Here is a 12620-nt window from a genome sequence, read left to right on the forward strand (position 1 = left end):
GATGCTCATGACATGTCTTTTTTAAAATCCCTTTAAAATAAAAATCAAGTTATCACCAACCAGTAAGTGAAGGAAAAGATCAGATAGAGAAATTAAAGTAACTTCACTGCATCAAACTAATGAAACTGCTGAAGAAGGACATGGCAACCCACTCCAGTACTCTTGCCTGGAAAATCCCATGGATAGAGGGGCCTGGTAGGCTACAGTCCACGGGGTTGCAAAGAATTGGACACGACTGAGCGACTTCACTTTCATGCACTGGAGAAGAAAATGGCAACCCACTCCAGTATTCTTGCCTGGAGAATCCCAGGGACTGCGGAGACTGGTGGGCTGCCGTCTCTGGGGTTGCACAGTCAGACACGACTGAAGCGACTTAGCAGCAGCAGCAGCAATGAAACTGCATTTAAAACAAATCTCTTGCAGAATGAGAAACAATCATGGTACTCTGCTGCAAATGTAATTTAATAACTAGAACATTTTACAGACTTTTATAAGGAAGACAGATGGCTTCCCTGATGGCTCAGATGCTAAAAGAAACCGCCTGCAATATGGGAGACCAGGGTTCAACCCCTGGGTTGGGAAGATTCCCTGGAGAAGGGAATGGCAACCCACTTCAGTATTCTTGCCTGAAGAATCCCACAGACAGGAGCCTGGTGGGCTACAGTCCATGGGGTCACAAAGATTTGGACATGACACAACTAACACACAAATAAGACAGAGTCTGAGCCAAACACTGAAGATCAAATATATTACTCTCACCAAACATTCCAAACTTCACTAATGTAAATGTACAGTATATAATAGGGCACATATTTAATAAGCAAACTTAAATATGTTGATAAAGACAGCATTTCTTAAAATATTTTCAGTGTAACCAAAGAAGAAAGGATGATGCATGTCTTCTAATCCTGATACTCCACACTTACTATTTGGGTGAGGGAGGAATCTAAAGAATCAAGGTAATACATGCCATACGTAAGTCTTGGCAAAATAAGCACAGTAAAAATAATAATAATAATGATTAAGGACTTTCCTGGCAATCCAGTGGTTAAAAAGACTCCAAGCTTCCACTGCAGGGGACACAGGTTGGATCCCTGGTCAGGGAACTAAACAAGATTGCACATGCTGTGCAGTGTGGTAAAAATAATAATAATACTTTTTTCAAAAAACTCTTTCTATAAATAATATTTATCATGGATCGAAGGGCCAAAGATTCAAAATTCACAGGCACATGGCAAGACAGAAAAGTGAAGGTGAGATAACACTGTTATGCTGAAAAGCGGAATCATTTTATTTAAAATAAAATCTTTAAACTAGAATTTAAAATATTTAAATTCTAAAACAAAGTGAAAAAAACACTGCTTTAAACACTAGGAAAAAAGTTTAAAACATTCCAAGACACAAAAACTTTTAAAATACTTGATTTTTGTTTACTAAGTTTCTCACTAGATCCTCCACTAAACAGTGTTAACAGGGTTACTTAACTACATTACCAAAAAGATTCTTTCAAAAAAGTTGACTCACAGTCCTCAAAAACAAACAACAACAAAAAATACTCCCTTTTTACATGAGAAAAGACATATATCACTTCTTTACAGTATTTCTGACTTCACTACAGCCACTAATTTCTGTCTAATTAACTCATATCTTTTTAAGATTGACCAAAAATGAAGAATTTTTAAATAATTTTATTCCAATTCTAAAATTTACCATTTTCTTCTCCTGTTGTTTTTCGTTTATCTTCAGGTGAAACATGGACTAGCTGCAGAATGAGAGGTCTCCGGGTGACAATACCAGTGCCTCTGGGAAGCAGGTCCCTCCCAACTAGGCTTTCTAGCACTGAGCTCTTTCCACTGCTCTGAAAATGGAATACACAAGAGCAAAATGAGTTTCTTAACAGATTTTTTTGCAACTCAGTAAGACTATACTATATAATTTTTAAAAATTATTGCAAAGTTTTTTAAAATGAAATAAAATTAGTTGTATTTTCAATTATATGATCTTTATTTCTTTAAAATAAAAAGGTACAAAAAGAATATAAACGCTAGTACAAAATAAAATGTGTAATTCAAAAAAAGAGAATATAAAAGTTCCACTTGCCCATAATTTTCCTACCTTTTCTGACACTCTCCCAACCATATAATATTGGTGTATATATATATATGTGTGTATATATTTTCAAAACCCATATAATATTGGTATACATAAATTATGCCTATAACATGTAGATATTTTACTCTAAATGAGGTAGTAGTATGTGTATTTTTCTCTAACCCACTTTAATTTTATTGTAACAATCAGAGATATCATTCCATATCAATATATTAACTTCTGTGCTTAATAGTTAAATAGTATTCTGCATGTAAAACCAAACCCAAACTGATGGACATGCAAATGGGCCTTGCTGCAATGTTGCAATGAACATGATTTGTACATACAACCATACTCATTTATTCTTTCATTAGACTTATTTAGAACATACAGATTTTATACTTTCAGATACTGCTAGACTACCCACTATAAGACAGGAGGCACCACGCTGTGCTTCATATTCAATCTGCTACATCCACACCAGCACTGGGAATTACCACTTTTTTGAATCTTAACTACTTTTTTTGGATAAACACTGACAGCTCATTTATATTTGCATTTCTTTATTATTCAGTCAAGTATCACTTTAAGGACCTTTTGTATATCTCCTTTGGTGATCTGCTTGTTCAAATGTTGGTATATTATGTTTCTCATTAAAGATCTTTATCCATATAAGTATTTATCTTTTGTTATGTTGAACACTTTCCCTTAACTTTTTATTTTGAAAATTTCAAAGCCACAAGAGTTGCAAGAACAGTAACAGTGAATACCCATATCTTAACAAAGATACCCTATATCTTAACCAGTTATTAACATTTTGACATATTTGCTTTATATCTCTTCTTACACATGCATATTTTTTACTTTTGCTGTCTCTTTTGTGTTAGTTAATATGTCATGACATTTCATCCCTAAATATTGTGGCATAGCGACTTAACTTTCACTTTTTACTTTCACACATTGGAGAAGGAAATGGCAACCCACTCCGGTGTTCTTGCCTGGAGAATCCCAGGGACAGGGGAGCCTGGTGGGCTTCTGTCTGTGGGGTCACACAGAGTCGGACACGACTGAAGTGACTTAGCAGCAGCAGCAGCAGCAGCTCTAAGAAAACAGCATTCTTCTATATAATCACACTACAATGATCTCACTGAGGAAATTTAACAGACACAATACTGCTGCTACTGCTGCTGCTAAGTCACTGCAGTCATGTCCAACTCTGTGTGACCGCATAGATGGAAGCCCACCAGGCTCCCCCGTCCCTGGGATTCTCCAGGCAAGAACACTGGAGTGGGTTGCCATTTCCTCCTCCAATGTGTGAAAGTGAAGTCACTCAGTCATGTCTGACTCGTAGTGACCCCATGGACTGCAGCCTACCAGGCTCCACCGTCCATGGGATTTTCTAGGCACGAGTAATGGAGTGGCTTGCCATTGCCTTCTCCGTCCCCAATGAACTACATATTGTCAAATCAGGGATAGCAACATTCTGACTTTAAAAAACAAATTAACTCAAAATAGCCACCATTGCCAAAGATAAACATCTTTAAAAATTATATGCCAATCACTTAAAAATACTTTTTTCATAAAATAACATTTTTCCTGGCATAATGAAGTATTATCTATTTACTAGAGCCCCCCTCATTTTATTTAAAACATACTGTTTAAAGGGGGAGGATGTGATTGCACGTAATAAATTCCTGCCCATCACAATACTAATGAACAGTAAATTATCAAATATATATAAACCCATTGTCTCTATTATACATTTTTATACAATACATAAATTTGAAAAATTTGCTATTTTTTTCAACTTGGTAATTCACATGTTTTTCTGTTAACAGTATTTTTTCTATACTGTATTTTTTCTTAATCAAAACCAGTGTGTCTTCTAATTTCTTATTTTCTACAAAGGCAAAAACCCTAAGCTCATCTACTGTATCAGAAAGGGTTTTCAGGAAACAGATGACCCACTCAAGTTAGATTAATTTAAGGACAGTTTATTTACAATCAGACTGTTCACAAAGTTTTGGATGGGGGGGGGTCACAACAGATAGTGGAATCACCCAGGCCAGTAGCAACACAGCAGCTCCTATCACCCGCAAGCTCCAAGAGAAGGATGAAGATTTTCAGGGAGAGCCAGCACATACACATAGGAAGTCGAGTCAGGGGAGAATATACCCAGACTTTAGTCCCCTCCTTCTCCCAAGTCCTGTCGACTCTCCCCATTTCCAAATCCAATCAGAAGGAAGAAAACGTTAAGGGCCCATTCCTGTTGTCCAGAAAGGTCCCCTATGATGGAGAACAGTAATGTTGAGTGTATAAAGTGGGTCAAATTTAAAATTTGACAGTTTTCGATGGCTAAGTCAAAAATTTCTCTTGGTAAATGTCACACTGCACTTGAAAATGTGTGTGTCATTTTCAACTATCTTTTGATATTGATTTCTAACATAATTCTACAATGATAAAGGAACAGACTCTGTATGATTTCAATACTTTTGTTGTTTAGTCACTAAGTCATTTCTGACTCTGTGACCCCATGGACTGCAGCACGCCAGGCTTCCCAGTCCTTCACTATCTCTATTCAATACCCTTAGACCACAAAATTTTTGCACCTTGTTTTACGTTCCTGGATATGTTTCAGTGTCTCCTAGTTTACAGTCTATGGGAACTTGAATAGGAATTTGCGTTGTGACAAAACTGTATAAATCTTTATTATGTTGAATTGGTTCACCATGATTTTCAGGTCTACTATATCCTTCTACTTCTCTGTATATTCATTCTATTAATTTTTGAGAGTTTGACATTGAAACTCCAACTAAAAATCTTAATGTAGCTACTTAAACTGTTCACTTTTTTCTAATATTTTACCTTTATGTTTTTTTTTCTGACCAAATTTGCCAGTTGACTATGACATTGATTTTTTGCATCAAATCTGTATTTTACTGATTTCACTTTGTAATTATTTTTTATTTTTAATACTGTTAATTTCTTCTTATCAGTGTAGGCAAAACACCTCCCAGTTTCAGCTGGTATTCTTAAATGCTCCTCCAGACTTTCCAGTGATTGGCTATTTTTTGATTCTCACATTCATTTGAAATTTCATGGCTTCCTTCTTCTTCTTAAGTAGAAATTAATACACAGGTCTTGGAGCTCTTAATGGTCTATTCCCAAACCACTGGTACATGAGGGTTTGTAGAGAGAAACAAGGTCAAATAATTTTCTCGTCAATGTTCATGGATCTGGGGTTTTCCTATATGTTCTGTTTTTATGGGAAAGTCATACAAGATTAAAAAACTATTCTACCATTGCTGTCATCCTCCCAGAATCCCCAAATACAAAAAATTGGTTATGTCTCTGTGGGAAAAATGAACATTCATTTGGGTAGTTAATATTTGTTTCTTTAACTGGGAGGCAGACACAATGTTGTCCTATTATTCTTTTTATCTTTTTGATTTTTTCAGTATTTCGAAACAATTTTTTAATCCTTCAAATGTGGCACATGATTTTATACTGATGAGGAAATTAAATAAGTTACATTTTCACCTCCCTCCCATAGCTTAAGCAGATATTTGGTACAGCCACACACATCTTGCATACAGGTCACAGACTAGTCCCTTTGTCCACTCCGTCCTTCTGTGCAAGTGATCTATACTAGCTTAAGTGCCCAACTCTGCTAGGAAGTTCAAAGTATTAGTCAAGCTACAACAGATATCTGGAAGCAATTCAGGTAATACTCCAATTTTATTTCACAAAATCATAGATGGGAAATACAGAATTAAGAAAAAATTTTTTTGTTCTTATTGTCCAGTTATTTATGCTTCACTGCATTTGATGAATGGTTATAGTACAAATGGATACAGAATTTTATAATCACAATTAATTCCCCCAGGAACTCTAAATTTTAAACATTTCTCCACGTCATCTAATATTATTTACTGATGCTGATTGAAAGTATGATGCCAAGCTGAGTCTCTTTCCCTTTCAGGAAATCTTTTTTTCCTCCTTCCTTCTATTTTGACACTTGGGAGAATTCTAGGGGTTTGGAAAAGTTTAGATTTCAGAAATTTACCCAGGTTATGTCAATCCTTTCAATATTTGTGCCCAGCAACTCAAATATGAAGATGTGGGAACTTGGGCTTACTGTTTGATTATTCTTTGTCCCTTGTTCCAAGTGTTCTTTCTTAACTAACTATGACAAGGATTTTGGTTCTCTTAGCTCTCACCAACAAGTCTCTTATCTCTAATTAATTTCATAACATATGATTTTGATTTGTCTTTTAATAGAATTACTAAAGTTATTTTTCTATTTCATAAATTAGGTTCTCAACAATATCAATGTGACTGCTGTTCCCCATCACCGACTATGCCATTTTATTCTTCCTTCTTAAATATGTCACAAAAAATACTTCTTAAATTCCTCTCCTAAATTCTGTATCAACCTCATTTTATTCCTCTGATTATCTACCTTACTCTCCTCCTTTGCGGCTACTGCTTTTCAATGTTTAAATCTACCAATTTTTACCCTGTCCATCACCAACTCCTAGAGCTTACTCAAACTCATGTCCATTGAGTCGGTGATACCATCCAGCCATCCCATTCTCCACTGTCCCCTTCTCCTCCTGCCTTCAATTTTTCCCAGCATCAGGGTCTTTTCAAATGAGTCAGTTCTTCACATCAGGTGGCCAAAGTATTGGAGCTTCAGCATCAGTCCTTCCAATGAATATTCAGGACTGATTTACATTAGGATGGACTGGTTGGATCTCCTTGCAGTCCAAGGGACTCTCAAGAGTCTTCTCCAACACCACAGTTCAAAAGCATCAATTCTTCGGTGCTCATTTTTCTTTATAGTCCAACTCTCACATCCATATGTGACTACTGGAAAAACCAAAGGCATGACTAGATGGACCTTTGTTGGTAATGTCTCTGCTTTTTAATATGCTGTTTAGGTTGGTCATAACTTTCCTTCCAAGGAGCATCTTTTAATTTCATGGCTGCAATCACCATCTGCAGTGATTTTGGAGCCCAAGATAATAAAGTCTGTCACTGTTTCCACTGTTTCCCCATTTATTTGCCATGAAGTGATGGGACCAGATGCCATGATCTTAATTTTTCACTCTCCTCTTTCACTTTCATCAAGAGGCTCTTTAGTTCTTCTTCGCTTTCTGTATGTTGTATATATCAATTCAAGATAGCAACATGGGAGGATCCTGAACTCACCTCCTATCATGGGCACACTGAATTTACAGCCACAGATAGAACAATTCCCTCTCAAAGAAACTAAAACATTAGATAAGCAATTCTTACATATCAGGCAAATGACAAAAACCCACACTGAAACAGGTTGGAGAGGCTGAGACACAGTCTCACCATAAACATCACTCAGGGGTAGTGACCCACAACCGTGAGGGAACTCACAACATTCAACTTCTCTGCGAGGAGCAAAGGGTTTGAGCCCTGCCTCTGGCAGCCCCAACTCCTAACACCTTCACCTGAAAGACAGGCCACCAAAATATCTAGCTTTGAAAGCAAACAGGGCTTGCATTCATGAGAACAAGGCAGAGTGAACTAAGAGTTCTTGGAGGGATTGTACAGGTTCACTGTGGCTAACCTCCCAGGTTACAGTGCAGAGTGAGCAGAGAGAACTACCCACGTCCCAGTTTCCCCCTGAAAAAGGTATTTTTGCATGTACGTAAAAAGCTGCTCCCTGAGCCTCCAGCTTCCAACTGGGCTGAACCTAGATACTAAGAACCTCCTCTAGGGATACTGATAGATCTTAGACAACCTAAACTAATGGGACCCACTAATAATAAGGTAGGCTATTTGGACAATCACAAAGTTTCGAGAGACAACCAAGATTGAGGGCAAGGTTGAACAATAAGATTCATCTCCTACACAAGGCCACTCTTCAAGACTTGGAGAGGTTGCTGTTTATTCTAATGCACCCAAACCACTACAGAGACTCAAGGAAAACAAAGAAACAGAGGAGTATGTTCCAAACAAAAGAACAAGATGAAACTTCAGGAAAATAGCCTCAATGAGATAGAGATCAGTGATATATCTGATAAAGTTCAAATTAACATTCATAAAAATGCTAAAATAGCTCTGATGAACAAAGAGAGATTTTCAACAGAAAGAAAATACAAGAAAGTACCAAACAAAGTTCAACATCAGACTACATGAAGCAGAAGAATCAGTAAACTTGAACACAGACCACTGGAACTCATCTAATCAGCAGCAAAAAGACAATTTAAGGGACTTATAGGACAACCGGTTTTTCCCGTGGTCATGTATGGATGTGAGAGTTGGACTGTGAAGAAAGCTGATCGCCGAAGAATTGATGCTTTTGAACTGTGGTGCTGGAGAAGACTCTTGAAAGTCCCTTGGACTGCAAGGAGATCCAACCAGTCCATTCTAAAGGAGATCAATCCTGGGTGTTCATTGGAAGGACTGATGCTAAAGCTGAAACTCCAATACTTTGGCCACCTCATGTGACGAGTTGATTCACTGGAAAAGAGTCTGATGCTGGGAGGGATTGGGGGTAGGAGAAGACAGGGACGACAGAGAATGAGATGACTGGATGGCATCACCGACTCGATGGACATGAGTTTGAGTGAACTCCGGGAGTTGGTGATGGACAGGGAGGCCTGGCGTGCTGTGGTTCATGGGGTCGCAAGGAGTCGGACACAACTGAGCGAATGAACTGACTGACTGAGTGATAGGACAGCAGTTAAGTGGACTAACATTCACATTATAGGAGACTCAGAAGAAAAAGAGAGAAAGAGGCAAAAAACTTGAAAAAAATAATGGCTGATAATCACTGCCCTAAACTGGGGAAGATAAGAGACATTCAGATCCAAGAAGTTCAGAGAGTTCGTATAAGATGAACTGAAAGAGACCCAAACCATTTATAATTAAAATGTCAAAAGTTAAAGACAAGGAGAGAATTTTAAAAATAGCAGTACAAAACAACTTATTATGTATAAGGAAAATCTCCCACAAAATCAGTAGATTTTTGTATAGAAACACATGGGTCAGAAGGGAGTAAGCGGCACAACATATTCAAAGTGCTGAAAGAAAATAACTGCCAACCAAAAAATCTCTAACCAGCAAAGCTGTCTTTCATTATGGAAGATGAGGTAAGAGTTTCCAGACAAGGAAAAGTTGAAGGAGTTCATCACCACTAGACTGGCCTTAAATGTTAAAGGGATTCCTGCAAATTGAAACAAAAGGGAGTGAATTAGTAACAGGGAAACAAAATATGAATTTCACTGATAAAAATAAATATATAGTAAAATTCAGAATAATCTAATGTAAAGATGGTAGGTTAATCACTTGTAAATCTAGTGTAAAAAAAGAAAGTAATAAAAACAATTAGCAAGTGAGAGGAGTAAAAGCTTTACATAAGAGTTTTAGAATAGAATACACTATACTGATGTTATCAATTTAAAATAGACTATATAATCCATTTAAAACAGACTTGTACATGGAACAACAGACTAGTTCCAAATAGGAAAAGGAGTGCGTCAAGGCTGTATATTGTCACCTTGCTTATTTAACTTATATGCAGAGTACATCATGAGGAAGGCTGGGCTGGAAGCAGCACAAGCTGGAATCAAGATTGCTGGGAGAAATATCAATAATCTCAGATATGCAGATGACACTACCCTTATGGCAGAAAGTGAAGAGGAACTCAAAAGCCTCTTGATGAAAGTGAAAGAGGAGAGTGAAAAGGTTGGCTTGAAGCTCAACATTCAGAAAACAAAGATCATGGCATCTGTTCCCATCACTTCATGGGAAATAGATGGAAAAACAGTGGAAACAGTGTCAGACTTTATTTTGGGGGGCTCCAAAATCACTGCAGATGCTGATTGCAGCCAGGAAATTAAAAGACACTTACTCCTTGGAAGGAAAGTTATGACCAACCTTGATAATATATTAAAAAGCAGAGACATTACTTTGCCAACAAAGGTCCGTCTAGTCAAGGCTATGGTTTTTCCCGTGGTCATGTATGGATGTGAGAGTTGGACTGTGAAGAAAGCTGATCGCCAAAGAATTGATGCTTTTGAACTGTGGTGTTGGAGAAGATTCTTGAGAGTCCCTTGTACCGCAAGGAGATCCAATCAGTCCATTCTAAGGGAGATCGATCCTGGGTATTCATTGGAAGGACTGATGCTAAAGCTGAAACTGCAATACTTTGGCCACCTCATGTGACGAGTTGACTCACTGGAAAAGACTCTGATGCTAGGAAAGGTTGGGGGCGAGAGGAGAAGGGGACGACCGAGAATGAGATGGCTGGATGGCATCACCGACTCTGTGGACATGAGTTTGAGTGAACTCCGGGAGTTGGTGATGGACAGGGAGGCCTGGCGTGCTGTGGTTCATGGGGTCACGGAGAGTCGGATGCGACTGAGCGACTGAACTGAACTATACATTTTAAATAAGCTTATTGGTAACTACAAATCAGAAACTTATAGTAGAAATATAAAAGATAAAAGGAATCTAAACATACCACTATAGAAAAATCATCAAATCATACAGGATGAGAATAAGAAAAGGAAAAAAAAAAGGAATTATAAAAGTCAGAAAATAATTAACAAAATGTCAATAAGTACATATCTATCAAAAATTACTTTAAATGAAAAAAAATTACTTTAAATGTTAAATGGGCTAAATTCTCCAAATAAAAGATAGAGTTCCTAAAAGCATTAAAAAAAAAAGACGCATCTATACACAGCCTATAAGAGACTCACTTCAGAGGTAAGATAACACACACACTGAAAGTGAAAGGACGGAAAGAGCTATTCACATTCAAATGGAAACCAAAGACATGATTCACTGGGGAATTTCTGTAGAAACTAAAATTCGTGGCCCATGATGTTATATAAGAGAATATTGAAACATCTCCATTTGAGTAAATATCACCAACTTTTACTGTACTTCATGTACTTATTTGAAGCCTTGTACTTACAAGCCTCACAAAAGCATTTCAGTATTTCATTAGAGTGTGACAGGCAGTATAGCAGGCACCTCTGTGCAGGGGAACAGAACACCCAGTACAAACACACCATGGTTCACTGCATGTTGCCCTGGTAGAGCAGACTCTACACTTTCTGGCAGCACTTTTTTCCCCCAGTCCTGTAGGTATTATTTCCTCTAGAATACGTTCTTTTATTTTACCTGGTAGTCGACAAGGTGGATCTTTGCAGGAAGCTCTTTTAGAAATGCCACAAGGGGCTTCCCTGGTGGCACTGTGGATAAGAATCTGTCTGCCAATGCAGGGAACATGGATTCTATCCCTGGTCTGGGAAGATCCCACATGCTGAGACCAACTAAGCCCCTGCACCACAACTACTCAGCCCGTGCGCCCCAACTAATAAGCCTGTATGCCACACCTACTGATGCCCACACACTAGAGCCTGTGCTGAGCAACAAGAAAAAGCCAGCACAAAGAGAAGCCTGGGTGAGTGAAACCAACACCTCCGAGCAGCAGCTGCCCTGTGGCCGAGGAGGGTTTCTCTGGCCAGTGTTGCTCCCACTAGTCTACAGCACGGGGAATATCTTTGCAAACCTATTCAAGGGGCTTTTTGGCAAAAAAGAAATGTGCGTTCTCAAGGTGGGCCTAGATGCTTCAGAAAGACCACCATCCTGTACAAACTAAAGCTGGGTAAAACGGTGACCACCATTCCCACCAATAGGCTTCAATGTGGAGACCGTAGAATACAAGAACATCAGCTTCACTGTGTGGGACATGGGGGGCCAGGACAAGATCTGGCCACTACTTCCAAATCACACAAGGTCTCATCTTTGTGGTTGACAGCAATGACACAGAGCATGTGAATGAGGTCCACAAGGAGCTCATGAGAATGCTAGCAGAAGACAAGCTCAGGGACACTGTTCTGCTCGTGTTTGCTAACAAATAGGACCTTCCCAATGCCATGAATGCAGACAAGATCACAGATACTCTAGGTCTACACACTATGCGCCACAGGAATTGGTACATTCAGGCCACCTGTGCCACCAGTGGGGAAGGGTCTATGAGGGACTGAACTGGCTATCCAATCAGCTTCAGAACCAGAAATGAGCTGTACTCTTCTCTCCTCCCCTCTTACTCCCTCCTCCCCTCTCACTCCCTCCTTCTACCCTCATTTTACTCTCATGTGGCAAATGTGCCCCTGTGATGTGAGTGCCAGAAGCTGTCTCCATGGTTGGTCACAGTGTGCTTCATCATGCGGTAAATGTGCAGATGCAGCCTGCAACTGGGTTTTTATTTAATGTAAATAGATCTTGTTTCCAGTGAGGCAGTTTCTGGTACTCCTGTTCAATGCTGGGTGGTAGTCACTTAAGTCCTGTCCAACTCTTTGCAACCCCATGGACTGTAGCCCACCAGGCTCCTCTGTCCATGGAATTCTCCAGTCAAGAATACTGGAGTGGGTTGCCATTTCCTTTTTCAGGGATCTCCCTAACCCAGGGATTGAACCCAGGTCTCCTGCATTGCAGGCAGATTCTCTACCATCTGAACTACAGGCAAGTCC

General features: G+C 38.8%; 1 protein-coding gene and 1 pseudogene across 8 annotated transcripts in view; one reads left to right on the top strand and one right to left on the bottom strand.

Moving 5' to 3' along the window:
* DNM1L (dynamin 1L) overlaps positions 1–12620 on the bottom strand; it is a 67113-nt gene that overhangs the window by 35593 nt on the left and 18900 nt on the right. For all 8 annotated transcript variants that reach the window (XM_055394142.2, XM_055394138.2, XM_055394144.2 and 5 more), the window contains exon 2: positions 1711–1858. In XM_055394142.2, the coding sequence (XP_055250117.1) occupies positions 1711–1858 (148 nt within the window). The remainder of the gene's footprint in view (positions 1–1710; positions 1859–12620) is intronic.
* LOC148777665 (ADP-ribosylation factor 1 pseudogene) lies at positions 8892–12169 on the top strand (annotated as a pseudogene).

The sequence above is a fragment of the Moschus berezovskii genome, chromosome 6 (assembly GCF_049115385.1).
Source record: "Moschus berezovskii isolate FMDL1 chromosome 6, NW_MosBer_1.0, whole genome shotgun sequence".
Classification (NCBI taxonomy): domain Eukaryota; kingdom Metazoa; phylum Chordata; class Mammalia; order Artiodactyla; family Moschidae; genus Moschus; species Moschus berezovskii.